Source organism: Falco rusticolus, chromosome 3 (assembly GCF_015220075.1).
Source record: "Falco rusticolus isolate bFalRus1 chromosome 3, bFalRus1.pri, whole genome shotgun sequence".
Lineage (NCBI taxonomy): Eukaryota > Metazoa > Chordata > Aves > Falconiformes > Falconidae > Falco > Falco rusticolus.
Window position 1 is genome coordinate 88662483 of NC_051189.1, and position 23077 is coordinate 88685559.

The window sequence follows — 23077 nt, forward strand, 5'->3', positions numbered from 1 at the left end:
ACTGTTTCTTCCTGTTGTCCCAAATCTCTCCCCACTGTCAGCTCAAGTTCTGTCCACTACCTGGGCTTTTTCAAAGGAGCATCAATTTCACATCAATTTTTAAAGTACCTAACTACAGTATTCTGTCTCTATGTGCTATGACAAGAGCAAATAAAACCCGCCCCAAATTTAAATGCAATAGTACTGACTGCAGTGAAACAGATAACCCCAAGAAAAGGAATTTAACAAGACAACAGGAAGATAACAGCATATTACTAGCTCTAAGCTGTACTATAAAAATCAATTTATCATCACAGCAAACCAAAACAAACGTTTGGTACTTGATACTCAGTGGGTTTTACAAGAATTGGGAATTATTGTTTTTATTGTATTCATCTCCCTCACTCAAGACAAAGCTGTGAGCCCTCATTGCAGAGACACTGAGGACTCAGATTTGCAGAGCATCAGTTGCAATGTTAAAGTGGTATTTCTGAAGCGCACTGTTTGTCACTATAACTGAACTGCTACATTTCACTGAAAACTTTATTTCAGTAAATGTGACAAATGCACTTAGACTTTCATTCTTCATACCTTTTTGATATAATAATCCCAACAACACAATCCTTGAACTTTCACAGCCTTTATCTCATCTTTTGGGGGCTAACATTGCACCCTTTCCTACATTAATTGAATGGATATGGTGCAATATACAATCTTAAGTTTTTTACTGTCTCTTTGAAGAGCTAGCTATCTCTTTGAAATAGCTATCATGCTATTTTACAACTAAAAGAGAGAAGGGAGAGATCCATCCCATCCAGCTTCAGGTATCTAACTGAGGTGTACAAGTCAAGAGGTTCATTGCCCTCAGCTTCTCTATCACTAAACAGGACGACATATGTGGGCTAAACTGTGCCAAGAAAACGTCCAAAAGTTGTGCTGCCCTTCAGTGCCTGACTTTGTGGATTAGAAACAAAGCCTATAATCAGGATGTGTAACACAAGGCATTTATTATGTTTGCATAATAACATAAAGCGTAGAGAAACTTCATACTATTACTGAAAATAGAATGGAGATATCTTGACTTCATACCAAAACAGCCATTGTTCCCTTTATTTAATTTGAAATACTGCCATTCCTTACATTAGAAGAAGAACAAATAAAAAATTATGCCAATGAAATGCTCCACTTGAATATAAAAAATGGTATTTTTCCCTTGCAACTGTACAAGGTAAAATGTTTACTAATTCTTCCTTATAATGGCTTAGAACACCTAAAGCTGGGAAAACATTGGTTCAGCATTTTCCATCTTCAGACAAAGAGAGACTGAAGGGCTTGGATAACTACAATAAAACCAGACTATGGGAAAAACATAGGGTGCCTGATCGCATCTTTCTCCATATACAAGAAAGACTGACAATTAGCTTGTATCCATAAGACGTCAGTTCTTACTTGTAAAGAGGAATATCTGGCTCTTTTCCTTCTGTCCGGAGAGTCAGGCAGCACTGCTGAAGCTGGGATTTAGGATCATTCCAATCTTGATTTAAAATAAACTCCTGTAAGAAGTTCACAAAGATGCTTTTATGACTGAGAGATTGTGCTACAAGTCCCAGATGCAGAAATGTGTTAAAACACAGTGGCAGGAAAGTAGGAATCTGACTGATCTTACCTTTAGCCGTGGAAAAAAGCATACATTCATGAAAGTGTGAACATACTCCAAATCTTTGTCAATGTACAGGGCAGCAATAAAGGCTGGGGGAAAAAAAAAAATTGTCACTCATCCAAGAAGAACGTCAATGGTGTGCACTTTTAGAAGCAAGTATCTCTGAGTACTCTAAAGCCGTATTCAATTATGTTTCACAGCAGTGATGTGATGATGGTATTATTATCCTGCATACACAGGGAAAAATAAAGTTGACCAAGAGATTAAGTGACTTACTCAAATCCACTCTGTCATTTGAAGAGCTAGAAAAAACACTCAGCTCCTAATCTCATATTTTAACCAGGAGACCATGGATACTTAAAAATACATCAGCACTGGGTACCATAAAAATTTTTAGATATAAATCACTCCTATTTGTGTTCTATTTCCATTTGTTTAGAGGATCTGTCAAAAGCCAAGGGGTCTGAATAGCTCAAAAAATCTATCAAAATACAAAAGATTAACTTTTTTTGCAGAATATTTATCACTGTTTCCACTTTTTTTGGAAAGAAGGTAGCACAAACTTAGATAAATGGACTAAAATGAATTTAATTTTTATATAGGTTACCCTTTTGTGGAATGACCATTTTGAGACCTCCTAAAATGCAGTCAAATGAACCAGAGAAGTATTTATTTGCTGAGGGAACTACTTTATCTTCCAACAGTGACGAGAACATATTAATGAAACATGGAAACTGCTGTTAAATAGCTCAACTTAGATCACAAGCTTTAACTTCCTAGACATGCTTTTTACCTGGTCATCATGATCCCTCAATTTCTAAGCCTATAACTTTGTATCTGCAATTATGCCTCCTTCTTGCTTTCATACAGACTTCAAAAATCTAGCCTAGTGTTCAAAAATCTGGTTTTCAGAGGTATAGTCAAATTATTATGAAAACCTGAACATACATTTTTAATAGTGATTTGGGGGATTTTTAATGGCTTTCTTCAACAAGCCCCAAGGAAAAAGAAGTTGCATAAGTACTAAGCTATTATAACCAAATTAACTCACATTCCAAGAGATCAGCCAAAGTCTTAGTTCGAAGAGCCACAGGTCTTTTTGTCTTGTCATTAGTGATGGCGAATTCTTGCATACCCAACTCTTCTGCCACCTTGGCCTGTGTCCTGTTGTTCACCAAAGAACTTCTCAACAGCTGCAACAGAATAAAGTTCCACTCAATGGTAACAATTAGCAATACCAAAATATGAAAGGTACGGAGAGTTGGCGAGAAGCTGTTACTCTTATCCTTGTAGCCTCTCACTTCTTGGTTTATTGTGTTTCAGCACACCTCAAATGTGTGTTACACAAACACACATTCGTTCTTTCTACTGCTGGTTTTTCCTTCTGGAAAATAAATTTTATTTATTCTATGGACACATCACTTGCCCAGATATATCTTGTATTTAAAATGCTTGTTTCTGAGCTTCTTTGCAATCACATACCACCTCTTCACCAGTCCTGTACTTCTTCAGCTAATCTGCATTTTTCTAGTTTGCAATACACAGTTATATACATTTTTGCACTACAATGTATAAACACACAATATTCTGGAGTGTATAGAGCAGTCTCCAGTGTCCACCAAATCAGAAATAAATAGGCAGTAATTAAAACAAATGCACATTAAAGCAAGACAGTCTAGTGTTTCAGAACAAGCAGATGAAGAAGCCACTCCATTCCCTTGGTCAGAAAAGAAAATGCATAGCTGGACAGCCTGTATGTACTGTTTGCTTTACTGAGGATAGTATATCCGAGCCAATGCACCCCTGACAAAGACCTGGCTCTAACATTTTCAGTGTTTGACAACGTCCAGCACCCCTGGCCCTCCAACAGAATTACCTGAAATACTTAAACCTGGCTCAAGGCAGACTGCATAAATAAACAGACCTCTGCCAAAGGTACAATATAGGTTAAAGGAATATTTTGGAATTTTAGAGTTTCATACAATTTTCTGATTCCCTGCTTAAGGTGCGCTTTTTTCCTTTGAATGAAACAGCATTAATTTAAGGACAGTACAGAAGCCAGGAGTGCGAGGGGAAGAATGTCTCTGTTTTCCACTGTTTAAGTGTAATCTACAGTTGAGAAGCTGCATATACATTTTTTTTCCCTTTGTCTTCCATATCACATTTGCTCAGCTTATTAGATCCAAGTTATATGCTACCTGGCTACAGAATGTCAGCTGAGCTTATGAAAATCAAGATTTATTTGCTGTGCTTGATACTTCATCTCTGACAACAGATAAATAAAGAACAGTATGCTCATTTGTTTGGCAATGATGTATGAAGTAGATACTCACAACTTCATAAACTAGGCAGACTGCAGATAGGATTACCTGTCTCCCTAACCTCTGCTTAAACTCATCTTCTACTTGTTCCTTTCCAAAATTCTTCCATTTTATGTCCTTAAGATAAATCAACAGTACTTTCCCCAACAAAATCCTAAGTAGGATATGCAACCTACGAGACAGAAGTGCAGTATCACATGACAAAAATCTGTTTCTTGTAACAGGAGAAGGATCTCTTGCTGTGTTTGAGGAGTGGTTTTTTTTTATGGGACCCATAATCATGATTAGTAGTGCATAAACCAAAGAGCAACATACATGTACACTACATAGTGAATTAGAGATGGAAAAAAAAAACCAAACCCAAACAGTTATCCTTCTAACACTGTGGTTATTAACTTGCTCTGTATTAGGATTCACCTTCTCTACAAGTGGAATCTAGCAAGACATGGTACCTGTGGCTTCCCAGCAACTTTCTTTAGAACTAGTTTCCACTCCAGCAACACACAGCCTGCATCACTGCAGATGCTGTAATGTGTGACAGGTGCTCAACTAGAGTTTAACTCTAATTACAAAGCATTTTTTTTTTTTATTCTTCTAATCTTCATGTAGCATGCTACTACCCACAGCTGTAATGTAAGCCAGCACTGGAGAAGCTGCATCTTCCAACATCCAACAAAATGTCCTCCTCTTTTTTGGCACATCACTTGGACATCTCAAGACAGGTAGAAAAGAGTATGTTCTCCTTTCTTTTTCTTAAATATAGTTAATTTACAAATATCTCTCCACAAGTAAACACTAGACACTGGGAAGCCACTGCCAGTCAAGTAAAATCTTCCCATCTTTAACAAAAATTCTCCTTAACACCACAGAAATCATTCAGCTGATGTTCCATTATTACTTTGAATGTTAACTATGTTCCCAGATGACAGGAGAAACAGCTCAGTGTTTGCTGTTTCTCTTTGGATCCCACATCATCACACTCCTTTCTCACAAGTCTCATTTTGTCTAAGACTATTTTCATTTTCACTGCATGCACACCCCCGGAGCTGAAATTTCATTCTAGGCATTGCCTGCTTCTCCATATCTTTATGTGTTTTCAGCATCCATTCCACTCTAACGTTGTACTTTCCCCTACAAACTTGGATTGTGCAACTTGTTCTACTTACTAACTCACTAATAATTAAGCAACACTGAGACATTCTGATCATTGTTTTGAGTGTTTACACCCATTAAGAGCAACACTTCATGTCCTTCCTGCTAAACAGTTCTTGAAAGATTTACCTTACTACTACAAGACCACTGATGCCTACATTCTTGAAAGTCACCCACAAAGCAAAAAAAACCCCAGCCACCAGTCTTGGATTTCTGCCTTATATTTTTGTTTCTCTGAAGAATTAGTTTGGCAAGATGCTTCCCCTTTTAACTTTCACTTCCAAAGTTTAGGCTTTATCTACTCTGTCTCTTGAACAGTGCAGAACAATCCATGCAAACGTAAATGAAACTTAGGAAATGGTGAAGAAAAATTAAAACTGCTTTTAGTCCGAGAATGTCTTGTAAACAAAAGCTTTAGCTTCTTGTCTTGTAAACAGCTTTAGCCCAAAAGACTCAAAAAGTGCATTCTTGAAAACACATTGCCTGCTAGACTTAGCAATGCCATCCCTTTATTGATTTGAGGAAGTTACTCCAAGTAGCTAAGAAACTTACTGTGCTATTTCCTAATTTTAACTAGAAGATTTGATTAATATTCTTAATACATTTATCGCTTTTTATTCCAGTCAAGACTTGAAAACTAACAAAAATTTAGTAAGCCTAAGAAAACTTCTTCCTCACAAACAAAGCCACAGCTGTCTAGCTGCAGTACTAAATGAATCAATCAGGAAAAACCCTACATACCCTACCACCCTATGTTTAAAGTACTGTAAATTGCAGAAAGTTCCCCAAACTGGGATGTTCAGAGTAAGGGAGGCTGAAAGGCTAAGGTAATCAACAACAGATGACTACAACAGTAGTAAAATTAAATTCAAAAGCTACTACAGGAGCTCCAGATTGAAGACAACGGGAAAACCAAAGTAAAACAGACTGTAAAAACTTCATCAGGAAACATAACCCTGCCTGGCCACAGGTTGAAGACACTAGAAGTCGTGAATAAAAAACATCATGTGATGTGCCTATTTAAAGAAATGGTTTAAGACACCCATCTTTAATCAAGAACTAGTCTTATCTCCCAATTTCATCACTGACATCCTTAAAATTATTGATCCATTTCACAGAACAAAAATTATTGCACTGGGCTCATAAATCACCATTTCCTATTCATTGCAGTGCTCATGACTTAAAATTAACAAAGCCTCATTAAGAGCAGTGGTTGCTGAGGCTTCTTTTATTAATCAAATCCAGAATAATTCACTAGCTGGTCCTATAATTTCAGTCTCCACCCCACTCTTGCTTTTCCAGAGATCATGATTGATGGCAGTCTCACCGTTAAGTGCCCTTCATGATGATCAGGGAAATGTATGAATAAATACTCTGTGGCTACCAACTGCATTATGGAGTCACCCAGGAATTCCATCCTCTGGTTGTGGCCTCTGAAAAGGAAGACATCAATGCAGCAAAATCAATAAGCACTCAGGGAGGAAAAAACAAAACCAGCATGCACACACAAATTAAAATGAAGAGCAACCTCAAAGTGAGCCTTGCTCATTTCCAAACGCATTTAAGACAATTTTCCAGTGTTAACCAGATGAGATGAAAACACAGTTCATTACTGTTTCAGGGAGAAAGCAAATCAGAGTAGCTACGTATAAACACCAATATTAGATCACAGATCTGGGACTAACTGAAGGAGCAGAGCAGTTAACAAAGCTTGTAATGAGATAAGGTCTCTACCTGCAATTTCTTATAAGAAAGTGAAGTAATGAATGCAATGACTTCAATAGAGAAAAAGGTCTGTCCATTCACAAGAAATAAGAGAATCAGGGTCTAAACTCATGTGAGATCCTGGACCAGGCAACGAGTGGTAATGGCTCTACTGTTTGCTTTAAAACAGGGCCTGGCAGCTCTACACACCACAGAACACAAGGGCTGCACTTGGACCAAAGAGCACGATTTTACTTGTTTCCGCTGCCCATATGTACCTCCAAGTATGTTTTGCTACTGTCTCAGAAGTGATGTACAAATATCAGCGATGTAGGAAGCTCAGAAGAAACACCAGCATCGTGCTCTAATGCCTACAGTCTTTCCCACAGTATCCACTACTGACTACTGACAGAGATGGGACACTGAGCCACACAGGCTTGCAAATGTAGCTGCTCTATTCTCTTCTGGAGAACAGATACAGCATCTAGAGTTTGTTTTCAAATACAGCAATCTGTGATACTAACATAAGGATGAGGACTCTTGCTGTGTACTCACAGAGTCAGATGGTTAAAGCCCACTGTCCTCAGAGTGAACGCGCGTGCTAGAAGCCGAACATGAGTAAAGATGACTCCAATAGCCTCCTCAAACTCTGTAAGCTTTTGAAGAACTGGAGAGGTCTCAATGAGTTGCCTGTCAGTATTGGACTCCTGCAGCTGTAAATACAATTCAGTGCAAATAATGACAAACTGACGCCGTTTCAGAACATTTGAGAGAAAAGCAAGCCTTCTGTTAAACAAGGGCAAAGAATACAGTGAACAAGTTGTTCTGTGGGCAGCTGAACTGAGAAAACAGTTTCCTCTGGCTTTTTGTCTCAGATAATTACCACTCAAAGATGCGAGCTCTGATGTATGCTTTTTTAACAGCTGAGGCATTTATAACACATTACTTGTCTCTACATGTGGATAGCATGGGCTACTTATTTGCACAAAACATGTACAATTTTATGTGTCTGAATTTTCTAGTATTATCATATTGTCTTCAACTGAAAAACAGATTAAAAATCACTAGAATAGGGCTGGCAGACTGACAGCACATCAAGATGAGACAAAACACAAATTATTTCTCCCATTTTCCTTCACTATCAAAAATCAAGAATAAATACTTAGCATATGAAATTCGAAAGGGCACAATAACACAAGAAAATTAAAATTATCAGTTTGGGTCAGTATCTTTTCCTATCAGTTTCTTATCTGATGTCTTCGATGCGGTGACACTGTTAAATGGCTTTCTGGAGCTGGGAAATGGCTTAAGCATTTCCTCCAGCCACTCTGGGCATCTCTTTTGTACAGAAAGCTATAAGAGGAAGAATCATCCAGATGAGGATGCCTAAAGGAAAAGTAAGAATAGCAACAGATTTTCAAAATGGTATTAAGATCTCTTCTGGTTTGTTCCTTATCCCTCTTCTGTTAATTATTTACATTCAATTTGCCCCACGCTTGGATGATAACAGTCAGTTTGCAGGTGGAGCTGAGAGTGCTTTTTGCTTCTTCATGCACCATCCTTTATATTTACCTACACAACATTTCACCTGCTTTTTTATTCCACAGTTAGTCACTCTTGCATTCTCGCAATCAGACTGCAATTCTTCAGCATGCTGTTATCCCTGCTACCCTGAATAATTTGGTATTGTCAACAAACTGCCACCTCACTGCTCATCCCCTTCTCTAAGCTGTCGATGCGAACAGCCTGTACTTCAGCAAAGATCCCTAGGGAAATCTGCCACTGATCTCCATCCCTTGTGAGATGTGGTCATTTCACTCCTGCTCTCCATTTCTTATGTTTCAGCCGTTCCTTTAAATCTTGTAAGGACTGACAGTATTCACTGGGGTTGCTTTTTTTTTTTTTAAAAAAAAACACATTTTTAAAAGCCTTTTAGAGTGCTTTTCCAACATCCTCTTAGAAAACCCAGCAGACAGTATCATCTGCATCATCACATGCTTTTTTGTCTCCTCTGAAATCACCTATTCATTTGTGAGGCAGGACTTGTCTTTGCATGTTGACTGTTTAGAAAAAGAGACCACACATACCCAGGTGACCACTAATTAATTTTTTAATCACTATTTTTACTGACTTGACTATTGCCAAATAACAGGTTACAGGTTCCCAGTTCTCTGTATCTTACCCAGACCTTTTGCTGTTTGTTTGTTTGTTTTTTTTAATTGGTATCTCATTTGTCATATTGTTACAGCGGCTTTAAAATTTTTTTAAATACTATTTTTCAGGCTAGCTGCGCCCAAAGGCCAACCTAAGCAGCCTGTGTTTCCCCTACTGGCAAGCAGAGAGCCAGGCTGGTTTCTGGGACATGGAAGAAAATAAATTTTCATCATACAAGTTAAGGTAGTAGCAAAAAATTATAAGCTGCATACACTATCTCCAGTCTCTAAGCGGAGTCCCAGTCTTCTTTGTGAAAGCACAGATAAAAATGTTAAAATAAAGTAAGAGAAAAGAAAGAAATCCAGAGTAAAAAGAATTTTCTTGGGACCTTGTGCTACCATGCAGGACAGCTGTTGCTGAATCTCAAAAGTTCACTTTCCCATTAAGATTCTTTTCTATTTACATTCACAGAGTTAGTCATAAAAACACTTCATGTGCACTGATTTGTTGCTGAAAATTTTGTGTATGTACCCATTGCGAAATCCCCACAAATATACGAGACGTTTCAGATGGAGGACTCAACGTGACCTTCTGCTGGAAGGGTGCACTCATAAAAAGTTTTAAAGGAGTCAAACCGACCGCACGAAACATCAGGGATTTGGTTGGTCAAAAGACACCTCTCAGATGTTCGTATGACCCTCAAAACCTTACTGACTGACTGGATGACAATGTGAATACAGCCATTCTTGCAGCACCACGGCATGCTTGGAACATGCTACCATGTTTGCTGTGATGGCAAGAAGCTACAGTGACCATGACTTGCTCTAGGTCTCCTCCAGAATTCAGTCAGGGAACAATGCTGGGAAATCATTCTCCCAACTTTCAGCCTTGTAAACTAACAGCTTGGGAACTTGTATCCTTCAATACATGGAGGATAAATTAACCTTCAGACACCTTCATAATTTTGGTGTTTACTTGGTATAAAAAGGTACTGGAATCACTGAAACAACCACAGTATCATTGCGTGTGTCCACACGCACACAAAACGACAAAAAAATCAGAATCACACTCATTCCACTCAACTAACGTGCCCTCCTAACTACTAAGGTTTCAGTCTTAATTTCAGGTTAACAAAATATGTATGTAGATTGGTTCTGCACCCTTTTTCCCTCAACTTCAAGAAGATGAACATGAAGCTACCAAAATGTTACCTCTCACTAGATTTAACATATAAGCACAATTATATATCAAACATGAGCTAAGGAAAGGTGAATGACTAATTCTCAGACAGGCAGAGACTCGTTATTTATTAAAAAAAAAAACACAAACAACAAACAAACCCAAAACCAAACACAAAGGCAAATATATAGCCTCCTTTGGCTACTTTTTTGCACAATTTCTGAGATGTCATTACAATGGAAACCTATGGAAATGCATCCCTGAAAATAAGAGCTATGAAATTTTTTACAGAAAGAGATACACTTACTTGGAGTGGGTGTAGTGGATAATTAAGCCATACATCCCGCAGGTCCTGCAAATATTGAGAGATGCCTTTAATGCTCAAGGGAGTCATTTAACAAATTCCACAGTACTAAATAAAATGTCATTACTTGAAATACTGAACTATTTCAGATGCTGACTCTGCTTATTGCAAATTCAATAGTGCTGGCAAACTAATTTTTAAAATCATGTATTTGCTGTTCAAACTGCCTGTAGTTCTCCCAATTAGCTTGTCTCAAAGAGGTGGAAAAATCCTCAAACCAAATAAAAAGTGGTTAAAGGAAGGAAAAGATTTGTTTGAGCCTCAGGACTAACTTTATTTGCAAGTACTTCTCAGTAGCAAGTTTGACTTCACCAAAGGCAAGGACTAAAAAAACAGAAAAAAAACCCCAACCACGTTTTCTTCTATTTCATATTGGCTTCTTTCACTACAGGCACCGAGCAGCAAATAAACAGAGTTACAATAGGCTTCAGAATATTTCTAATAAGCTTTATAATTTCACAAAGTCAGAGATTTTCAAGAAAGAAAACACAGTATAATTCATCCCCTCACCACAGCCAAATGTATTGTCCCAGAAGTACGTACTTGTTACTTTCCTTAGCCACTCTATGGGATAAATTCCAGCTAACAGTGATCTAAGATACAGCATGGAAGAATGGATCAGGCTTTATTTATGCAATTGGGTAAACACTGGATGAAATCCCTGTATTTTATTTGAAGATATGTTTTAAAACTTTTAGGGGTGGGACAATTTAACTGATGAAACAAGAACAGTCACTCTACATGTGCATCATTTCCCCAAAAGCGTGCCGCCTGGATCCACAGCACCCATCTCTGTTATTAAAATAGCACTCTGAATGGAAGTCTGCAGGTTTCCCATGCCACCTGCCGCTCCCTGCCTAAGCCAGCCAACCAACAGCACACCTGAGGAAACACCTGAGGAGCCTGCTGTCCTAAAAACACTGCTACGTTCAGTTTCCAGGAACCACATACAACAGGCGTACTCCTATTCATTTGTGACTCTCAGCTAAAACAATGGACAAGAGAGAATGTCTTCAGTTATTTTGAAAATGGAAATCAAATCATACAAATATATAAATACCTTGTCATTGAAGAGTAAACGTCCAAACAATTGTTTTGCTTCTTCTAGGCTCCCCTCTAGATAAACAGCTCCTGCATGAGGGGACCAACATGTCAAAGGTCAATAATGCATTAATACTTGGAAAATTACTAAGCACAGGAAAGTCAAAGATCTCCGCCTTCTTCATTTCCAATAAAATTATTTTTTAAAAGCATGCTTTCTGTAGTACTACCTAATCTCTTGAGAAATTTAAAGCATGTTAAACACCAACATAAATCAATGGTCATAAAATGCACAGAAAAACCTGACATGGTTAAATCAGTGATAAAAAATGATACCGTCAAAGAGCAAAGTTTACACAAATTAGGTTAGAAGCAATCTATTTCTAAAATTTCTAAAAGCAGTTTCCAGTAATCAGCTAACTGTACCACATACGTAGATAGTGCAAGCCATGAAATACATTTCAATAGCTAGTGAATAACTTTCATTTATTCTGTACTTTCAACAACATTACATTCTGCATATAAATGATGTGTCAGGACTATTCCAAAACTCGTCTTCCCAATATCCCAATAATACACTATCTGAACTGGTAAGTGCACCTCTGCATCTCTCAGTTTCTGAAGATTATGGTACTTTTTAACTGCATGTACAGCCCTCGCTAGTCTTCCATTAGCCCCTTTAGTAACAAGCTCTGCAAAACTTGTCAAAGTTGTTATATTTTGCATGCTATATTTTTTGAGTGTACCATAAACACTCTGTATCTGTGCAGGCACTTTATAAATGTAGTATCAACATTTTTTCCTTTGAAACTCTTTACAGGTAGACTTCTGAAAACCTCAAACTAGTTCTTGTAAGCACATCTGTAGAAAAGCAAAGGGAATACACAGCTACATGAGGAAGACAAAGAAAGGGAGTCGATGTTCCCACATACAGGAAGAACGAAGAACTTGGTTTGCTTTGCTGTGTCTTTCCCCCTCACGTTTTCCTTTTAATTCCTCATTAGGTCAACCACTTTCTCTGGACTCTTTGGAGAACAGTTTGGGGGATGATAAGACCATGATGCCAGAGGCACACAGGTCCTTGGCAGCCTACATATACTTCTGGCTATTATTTTTATCACAGGGAAGTACCACCAGACTTTTACAAAGGTTCTCAAGTAGGAGCTCCAGACCCCACATATACTTTTATAGTCCCTTAACTAGCTCCCAGATTTTAGCTATGGCCCTGGCAAAATCTTATTACTCAATTAACTTTGTGAACAACTTTGTATTGGAGGTTAAACAGCAAGCCACTCTCTTAGCAAATCTCAATGCTTGCCAAATAGTCCTCAACATTACATCCTAGACAAGCTGAAATATATGAACAAAGCCACAAATACCTATCTGGTGTTCCTTTGCTGTTTGTTTTTTATTTTTAAATTAAAGATCCAAGTACTCATGGAAAGCAAAATAGTTAAAAAGAAAACACTTATTTCTTGGTAAGATGAAATGCAATTTGGTCCAAGGCAGAACGCATAGAACTATTAACATCTAAGCCAACTATGATCTGTTTTTCAAAACAGACAAAATGCCTCAGGAGCCTGTGCAGCATGTAAAGACCTGGATCGGGGCTAAACCATCCCCACAGCTAGTATCACGTACAGTATGTTTAGATGAATATGAAACCAAATCAGTGAGATTTATCTTGCTTTGTGTATTCAAACAAGTGATGTATTATAAAAACATGCTGTTTAAAATACAGCTTGTGTGGATGTAACAGATCGGATTTCTTCCTTACTGCTTACTTATCTGGTAAATGTGGCCAGGCAGCCTTGATTTCTTCTCCAGCATAAATTTACCAGCTAGCACAGCCAGTCACTACTCAGCATCTTAGTGCCCAACAGTAAGTTTGACACAACTCCCCTTCATCCTCAGCTAAAGGGTTTTGGTAGCTTTATTATACCAGCCATGGCATATTGCCATGATTTTTATTTGTAAGGAAAAGACAAACACTTATTTGTCAAATTTCGTTTTAATTCATAGGAGAAGTTTAGCAGGGCACAGAAGAAGTAGACCGCTGTCTGGGCTGGGAGTGCCGGGTGCATTCAGACAGCAAGCTCCAGAGTTTAAAATGCAGGGCTGAAGTGTGAATCTATAATTTGCAGGTCTGTGCAAGTACTATTGGAAGCAGTGAACCTGCACTTTTCCTGCCAGACCATGGTGACTGAACTGCTCCCGTTGGGTGACTGCAGGCGGCAGGCCATGGTGGCACATGAGAGATGGTGTTCTGCGGTGATGGACAGAAGTGCCACGCCACAACGGCATGAAATGGGTGTGCCTTCAGTGCGTGGCAGGCAGAATATGGAAGATGAGATTTTTCATTCTAATACGCATCTTGCTATACATGTGGCATATATGCAGCAGATGGGAAGAGATAAGGAAAATTTAAACTTTACTATTGGCTACCTTTACTAACACTACTCAAACCAGAACCACGTCTCCTCCATCACAGTCAACATAGCATAAAGACATATTAAAACATAACTGTCTGCATACAGAAATACTCATGCTTTACCTATTAGGGCTTCAAAGCAGTTGGCCATGGCATGGCGGAGATCCGATTCTCTGCAAAGGTCTGGACCATGAGCGTAAAGCATAAATCGATCTAGTTCTAGCTTCTGCAGAATATACGGAAAGAGTCAAAACTATGGTTTTAGAAGTACAAGAGTACAAGTTCTAGTCACTAGAATTTAGAATTCAATTACACTATTTTTATACATCAGCTGCGTTTGGGAGAACTTTAAAGCCTTTCTTCATAGTTTCAGTTCAGACATAGGCCAAAATTAGAGGACTTCATATATGTTTATCAAAGGCACGTAACTAGAGTGGGATAGCATGGGAAAGCTAGGAATTATGAAACCAAATTGTCAAGGGAAGCCACATCAAAACATGTTACTAGTGAGACTCAGGGATGTGTTCAAGAGGAGGGCTGAAGGTGCGACAGAAAAATAGCCTGATACCGGCTGGATGGTACAACATGCTGTTTCTTGCTGGTAGTTTGCCCTCATGTGATTTGCCTTCAGAAATGCTAAAGGGACATTCAAAGGGAGGGGAGTTAACACCGAGGAAAAAGATTTTGCCTACAAGAAGATAAAGTAGAACAGTGAGGAACAAGAACTCTGGTAGACACAATCCACTGAACATCTGGCTTTTCCTCTAGGAATGTCAACAGGTGGCAGCAACAAAAGCCTCTGGGCACTGCAAGCAGAAGAGCGATATTTTAATCCGCAGTGCCACCTAGCCTTCGCTTTCCTTTCAAATGTGCACCATTGACATTCATCTGTTGTTTAAACTACAGTTCTGCTTGCCAGCCAGAAACTCAGGTAGCAAGTCAGATATATAACATAATTTTGCTATACAAATGCAGGCAAGAACTACTAGGTTCTCTTTACATATTCATCTTTTTGACACAAAACTGTTATTGAGATTTTTAAAGAGGAGGTTTGTGCATCTTGAAAAGTTTGTATTAGAATAGGTTCTTCCTAACTGGGTGTAAGTTTCCACTGACTAATTTCTCATTAACTTTCTACTTTATCCTCCTGGTGTATATGTAAGAAGTAAAAGTAGAGATGAAGTGGTTTGAGGTTCATGGTATAGACACATTCCAACTGGAAAAACAAAGTCTTCCATTTTCAGTGAATGAGAGCCTGTTCACTGCTCCAGAACACAGGGAATAACCACTTTCAATGTTCCATTGTGCTTTACAAAGTGCAGGGAGCACTCACTCAAGCCAACATAGAAGTGGAACATTAGTTGTTTAATAATGAATTTAATCTTCTTACAGATTATTGTCATTTGTTCAAGTTAACAGGTGTTGGGGTGTCTCACTGACCTCCAACGGCTTATCACCATTTTGGGGGCTGGCATTCAGCTTTTTTTTCCAACTGTTTCACTTCTCATTTTTTGACCACAACACATTCCAGATTATTTTTAAAATTTCTGCTACAAGGCCCCTTAGAAGCTACATAAATTTATAGTTTGATCTTCAATTAAAATAGCATTCCACATGCACAAGAGAAGTTGAGGAGCTGAGAATATTAAGTAAACTGAATGCAACATGACACTGCAGGGGATAATTAAAGGGGATGAAACCATGAACATCATATAAGATATAGTAGAGGAAAAAAGTGTAAGTTGGGAAATCAGGAATGTACATATTTCTAATATTTACAGTTGTATCTAATACAAATAAATACAATTTAAAAAATGTTGAAATAAATTTTTTTAAAGATTGTCCATGTACAATGATAAGGGCTGTGAACTGACTTTAAGAATATATGAGCTTTTCTGATGCTGTTTTTAAAATAGTAACATCAATTCATGCTTATCTAAATCATTAAAGAAAGCTTTGGACAAAAATGATTTGTGTTCACTCCCTGCCCTATGCCTCTCCTGATAGCTGGGAAAAAGATGGCATGTTAGAAATCACGCAGGTTTTGCCAAAATCTCAGAACTGGATACACTTATTTAAATTACTGCATGAACACAAACAGAGAAGATTAAAAGAACACTTGAAAACTATCAGCAGTACACAGTGGACATGTGTGCATGCATGCGTGGGTGCACAGCTTAATACATTACATCAGTAAGTATCAGACTTTTTAAAAAAACACTCTAACAAAATTAAGTATGAATAACAGAGTAACAAATTACCTATGGAGACTTAATCAACTTTCTATATCATATTCCCACCCTCCAGTGTCATGTAGAAATGTAAAAAGTTCTTCATTCACATAATTAAACAAAATAAGATTCAGAGGCATCTCAGTTTTCCCCAGGAGATAACACAACTTTTTACCAAAAGCCTTTCTAACATATTTCTCTTTCACAGTACATATTGAATCTGAAAATGACTGTGTAGCTTAGGGAACAGACAAAATGATTTTTTCCCCACTTCCTCTACCACGTGCTGCCATGTTCTCCCTACATATTCTATCAGGAAGTCCTTTTATAAACCACCAGTTTGTTTCTCTCTCTTCACTGAATTTCTACTATCAGCTTCATTACTTGTGCAATTTGAAGGTAAATACAGGCACACCTTCAACAGAAGCATCCTGAAAACTTATCCTTCTGCTTGCAAAAACTACTCCTTCTGAAAACATGCTTTGGGGAAAACACTATGTCCTACTTAATCTTTAAAATCTACTTTCAAACTGAAAAGAGTTCCTGTATCTTAAATCTTGTATACAAAACATTATAAAGACACTGATGTTCAAAGCAGGCAGATCCCTCAAGAAGCAATCCATGCACAAAGACTATCCTACCTATGGGTGTCAAATACAGAGATGTGTAAAACTGTACCTTAGCCAACATGGCAAGGTGTTGGTTCTGTACTATGGCAGTGCGGTACGTAGCTAATCCTCCTTCCTCCAGAGTGGGAAACAAGTAGTACAAGTGGACACTGGCAAAACAAAAATCAAATCAGAATCTGTCAGCATATGGTTAAAGACGAACCATGTGTGCCCTCCAGGGAGCCATGCCCTTCCTTCAGCTAGGACCTGAAGGTCTTCATCCCTTGCCAAGGTGGCAACTCAGCTTGAAGTAAGGTAAAGAAAGAAACATTAAAACAATGCTCAATAATATTTGACTGGGTAGCACTAGCAGCAGAGGAGGAAGAGTGCTCTTTCTCTACCGGGCAGCACATGATCTCTAAATCCCTGCAATGACATGCAGTTCCCTCTTCTGAAGGTTTGTGTCTATCAGCAGCAGTGGGTTCAGCAAGGTTGACACCTAGAGGATGCTGAGAAATAAAGCACAAGAGAACTCTCAGCCCTGAGAAACTCCATGCTACAGGTAGTCAGTGCTTTAAGGTGGTACTACCGATTCAGGCCAGACCACTGCTCAGAATACTTGTTTTACAAGTTTCTTACAGGACTTTAACAGATGCTAATGGAGCCGAAGAACGAACTCAACAATCTGTATTTATCAAATGTGTGAAGTCATTAATACCACAGAAAAAAAAAATGTGTAAAAATCACAGGCTTTCAACTGCCTTTAATTATATATGTCATCAGTCAAGTAAGATGCTTTGCAAAACAGAAACAAAAAAAAAAAGTAAATTCAGTGATCCAACCAACATGAGTAACAGATAAATGTTCTTCATATTTGACTATCTAACCCACATCGGAAAAAAGTTAATACAGTACAGAGAGGACTTTCAACATCCCACAAGTACGCCAGTGGATGGCACTAATTATTAAAATATTTTAACCCAGCACACAGGAAGGAAAGTGCAGATGGATGCAATATTACTTAAGGAAAAAAAAACCTGCTATAAAACTTAGAGGCAATCTAATCAAGCACCACAATTCACAAAAGCAGAGACCTGAAGTCGAGTCAGAAAAAATCCTTCAGACTTAAATAGGTGCTAACATGCTCTATTGAACAGAAATGTAGCTCAGTTTTTTTCTGAATTCAGACAAAAGTTAGCTCCGAAAGTCAACTGAAGGTTGATGAACAATGACAATGAAAAATGCAAGACATTTTAATCAGCAAGTCTTCCATCTTATTAGACTGTACGTTTGTATGACAGAAAAGGCCATGGGTTTTAAGGGCAGTGGAGACCTCTATATAGACTAACAGCTTTTAATGCCGAGTAGCTAATGCTAGTAGAGGCCAGCAGAGAATGGAGATAGAAGGGCAGTTCTGTAATTCATACAATGAACTTGCCTACAGAGAAGCTTTACAGTAAACACTACTCCCCTTTTCAAAACAGCAGAACAAAGCAGCTGAAAATGGATTCTAGTCTTTATTTTGTGCAAAATGCCTGCCTCTAGTACTCAGGTAAGAAAAACCAATGGAGGTAAAACATCTGTGCTCAGCTCTTTATTTACATACAGACATTATGGAAGCTACATCCCTAATAACTGGAAATATACAAACTGCAGCACATTCAATATTACTAATAAATGCCTTTCACTTGCAGCTAGAGAAAAAGAACACATGGAAACAAAATGGCATGCTAAGAAAAATATCTTTCCTTTAAAAAATGGGTACAAAGATCAAATTGTCAGTAGCTGAATAGTCTCTAATCCCAATCAATTTAAAATTGCACTCCATGAAACAGAAACTCTAGCTTTTCATTTTGTAATCTTTCTTGTTGTACATCAGCACTGAAGGAATTTTCAATGGAGCTCTGTACACGTGTAGCTCTAAATATTAGGCCGGACTGCAAACACACAGTCATAAAGCAGACACTGCAACGTTTAGTAAGCCCAACAGTACGACAATAACATACAAAGGTGAGGGCAGCTGAAGAATTCCTCATTTACCTCGTTAAGAACTCCACCACAGCATCTCCCAGAAATTCTAAACGCTCGTTGTGGTTAATCCTGAAAAAGGCATTTTATGATTTATCATCAACTAAGTAACACATGCTGGTTATTTACACAATACAATTGAAACAGAACAAATCAGAGTTGACTGCTGATCAGCCATGACAGACATTCTTGCAGCCTCCCCTACCCTCTCTGGGTTACAAACCTTTCCAAAATAGAATAACAATTACATGAATCTTGAAACTCAGGACTTTGAAATTTTCATACGTTCCATTCTGAGCTATTGTCAGAGCTTAACAAATAGAGAAAGGAGACACAGCACTGCTGACTGGCACTGAGGTCAGGTTTCTTTGTCCATCAGAGGGCACCAGGCGATTGAAAAAAACCAGCCTGTCTTCAGTCTTGTGCATGCAACCAGGGAAGTGTACATCATTAACATCAACACCTGCAGGGTATGATAACTGCAACAGATTCATTGGTATGGCAGAGCTACAAGGGAGTAAAGTCCTTCCATTTTTCACAGCAGCATTAAATGCCCTGTTTTCTGTAACTTCCTTTGAGCTCAAAAGAAAAAACGGCTGTACAAGAAGATGTATTCAAAGATGCCATTAAGCTAGCAGAATCTTCTGTTTCCTGTGTTTTCCATCTCTTCTATCACTGCTCCTAATTTTCCTTTGTTTTGCGTAAAGTTTTGTTTCCTTCAAGCTCTTTGCCTGCTTATATAACACAGGACTAACAGGACACAGCAACTGAAAAAAAATGACAGTTTGTCTTCGAATATGTACAAATTTCTGCTCTACACATCAAAGCACGTAAGTAGCACCGTTTTGCCTTCCAATATGATTGTAACAGAATCAAGGCCATTGCCACAGGATTTTCTTTTTTTATTTAACCCAAAAGATCCTTCTCAAGTGTTTGACAGCTTTTACCGTCATCTGCACTCCCCCAACAATCATATAGTTAGTCTAGTTTCTGAAATAGCAGGCCTTTGTTATGGGCTGAAAGAATTCAAGTACCTCTGCTGCGTGCAAAACAAAGCATGAGCAACACTACGATTCCTCTGTGTAGCAACATAGCAGAAAACACAGCTCTCAGAAGTGAACTTTATATTTGTGTTATTTTGTGAGAATTAATGCAATTTAGCCTTATTTCACATTATCTTAAGAGAGCTTAAATAAGCTTGTGGCTCACTCTTGAAGAAAAGGGCACGATCTAGCTGGAACAGCATTTGAGGAAGGCTGCAACAATAACTTACTCAGAATTCAGCTTCTCCCATTCCCGAGCTTCCTCCAAAATGATGACTCTTAAAAGGCCCAGTAACACTAGTTAACTAAAATACATACACTCTGCCCTCTAGAAAATGCATTTAGGAGATTCCACGTGCAACTGTTTCTTGCATTAGCCCTATGAGATTTGTTTATTCTCTTTGGCTAAATATGGTGCCTGTGGCTATAAAATGCATCTTAAACATTATTTATGTGCACAGAATTCTTAGCGGTCACTTAAGGATTATTACATTACAACATTAATGTTTTTTGCATATGTCTTTACATTGGACCAGTAAATCAGCAAAGCCCACGTAAAGTATCACAGTCAAGTTAACAAGCTGTCATGCCAGGAAGGTACTACTGTGAGGAAACATGATGGAGAATCCAATTTATAGCAAAGACAACAACAAATCTTATTTTTTATTTTGCAGAAAGTAAGAATTTAACTTTTTAGTCCTCCTCATTTCAAGGATAAACAAAATTATAAAATTATCTGTTAAAACCTTCCTCAGGAGTTTTCTGCAGGCATGACCAAACATTTACTATGTCACTGCTAATGGAGGCTCAGCACATCTTCATAATATAAAAGTCAATTTAAAATTACTTTTCATTTCAATTATTTGCCAAAGCTGTTGCTGACAGTAAAGTGGGCTGTTTCCATTAAACATCTCCTTCTGCCAACATCTTCCCTACTTGCAAATAATAACTTTGATTACCTGGAAGGAGCTGGATCATCCTGTCCCAAACGGGACATAATATTTATCAGCGTGTTTATCCCTAGAAATATAAACAACACACTATGAAACAAACCATCACTAATTCAGTTTGAATAGGCTTAGAAAATAATTACCAAAAATGTTACTTTGTAATTACTGTAGACAACTTCATCCTGTTATTCAGAGGGTTTACTTACAAGTATAAACCTTACACATGCTCTCAGCCTAACTGCAGTCCTGTTACAGTACTATTGTACAGATAAAAATACCACCTTTGTGTGAAAAAGACATTCAAAATAATACACAAACAATAAACAACTTACTTCATTACAGCTGAGTATACTTTTAAGGGGTAAGGAATATTCTGCAGCAGACAAACCACATATTTTCATATTAATAAGACGTTTTTACAAAATACCCTCCAGTTTGCTCACCATGCTCAGCAGCAATTTAAGAAAACAATACTTGCCAAAAATCAAAGAAAATGCATCCTCCCATTTATTACCCTTGGCTTTTCTCAGCTCTTTACTTGTTGATTAATTTGCAATATCCAGTCTTTTAGAAACATCTCACTGATGTCTCTGGATAATCACAGAAATCCTTCACTGAAGGGATCTCTCAGAAGAGCAACGGCCAACAAAATAATAATGGACAAAAGGTTTGCTTACTGATTAAGTGTGACGTAAGAGAAAAATGGTAGTGGTGTAACAGCATACCTTTTTTTCTCATGTGCATATGGTGAACTTTTCTATCTCCATACTTTGGTTGTCGGATCCCACAGTTGGATAAGGAATTTCTAGCATGATCCGGATTCATTCCGAAGTTCAAGTGATGGCTTGGATGAGTCATGGCAAGCTATAATGTAGCACACACAGGGGAAAAAAAGTCTTAGATGCATTTTTGCAAATAAAAGAAAAAAATATATCTTGGACTGAAAGCTAATAATTATTTCTTAGTTTGAAGAAAGGCTACAAAGTGATGTCGTCAATCAATCCAGCAATTTAAATGTAGGATGTACTATTTCAGATGTCAGAAAGCAATATTTATACCCAATCATTGGTTTAACTAATTAACTTTCAATATTTTTTTTTAAATGAAAAATTAGTTTAGAAATGAAAAAGCATGAACTGCCAACTTGCCTTAAGAGTTTTGCTTACCAGCTTTGCTGACCTGATTTCAATACATTTGCTTATTTAAACATATATTCACTCTAACATTGCAGCGTAAATATTCGTATTAAAAATATGAACAACCAAAAGAGCTTCTCAACCATTCATATATTTTAATTAGTTTATTTAAATATCTATAAAACTTTCCTACTTCAAAAAAACCCTCAAAAAGCAACAAACAAGTGTATTATCTCTGCCATCGTTATTCATATAAGAGCTCCTTCTCTCCTGACTACACAGGGCCACTCTTCAAGTGGAAGTGAAGAGCAATGGCAAGATTGTTTTTTTGTTTGTTTTACCTTTGTACCATCTAGCATTATCAAAAGCTTACTCTGCTGCTGACACCAACACTACAAAAATGGCATAGTACATAGAACTACAGCTAGCTCTTATGACTCCATCCTGGAAATTCTTGCGTTTCTTTACTCATACACACCTAAAAATATTATATATGTATAAACATACGTGTACACACACCTTGTACATAAAACAAGATATACACTGGCAAATTCAAGCTGCAGAAAGTTACTTCTGAAAACCTGTAGGACTAGTTCTGCAGCTGTGAGCAAAGGACATTCCAGTAGTTCATTCAAACACTGTCTGTGGCTTTCCAAACATAAGACTTAGAGCAACTTATTTTCATTATTTTTGAGAGTAAAATTATATTTCATCAATAAGAACATTCTCCAAGTCCTTTTCAATTCCTCGCTAATATTAGTAACTTTGTCATAATTGCAAATTCCCAACTTCTGTTCCATCTGCACTGGATGACAAATTACAACTTCCCTGAATAATTAAATTAGCTTAGTCTTTCTTGCCCAGTCTGTACTTTAAAAAGAATACCTCATGATGAAACAGGTAAAAATCATTGCAACATTATACATCTAATATCGCCTATATTTAAGTAGGTGACTCGTGCCATATAAATTTTTAAAAAGCTCTTTCTCTTCTAGAACAAGTCTGTAAGCTTTAAATACATTTGCATAGGGATCAAGCATTAAAAAAGCCCATTTGTTATAACTAAACATTATTTTGAGTAATGCTGACATACTTG

General features: G+C 37.7%; 1 protein-coding gene across 2 annotated transcripts in view; it reads right to left on the reverse strand.

The window, feature by feature from the left end:
- The window catches only part of DROSHA (drosha ribonuclease III), an 80432-nt gene that overhangs the window by 10481 nt on the left and 46874 nt on the right, over positions 1–23077 (reverse strand). For both annotated transcript variants that reach the window (XM_037380327.1, XM_037380328.1), the window contains 12 exons: positions 21571–21709; positions 20855–20915; positions 18865–18924; positions 16895–16994; positions 14109–14211; positions 11574–11644; positions 10457–10501; positions 7372–7529; positions 6440–6545; positions 2691–2832; positions 1646–1728; positions 1429–1532 (listed from right to left, as the gene is read on the reverse strand). In XM_037380327.1, the coding sequence (XP_037236224.1) occupies positions 1429–1532; positions 1646–1728; positions 2691–2832; positions 6440–6545; positions 7372–7529; positions 10457–10501; positions 11574–11644; positions 14109–14211; positions 16895–16994; positions 18865–18924; positions 20855–20915; positions 21571–21709 (1172 nt within the window). The remainder of the gene's footprint in view (positions 1–1428; positions 1533–1645; positions 1729–2690; positions 2833–6439; positions 6546–7371; positions 7530–10456; positions 10502–11573; positions 11645–14108; positions 14212–16894; positions 16995–18864; positions 18925–20854; positions 20916–21570; positions 21710–23077) is intronic.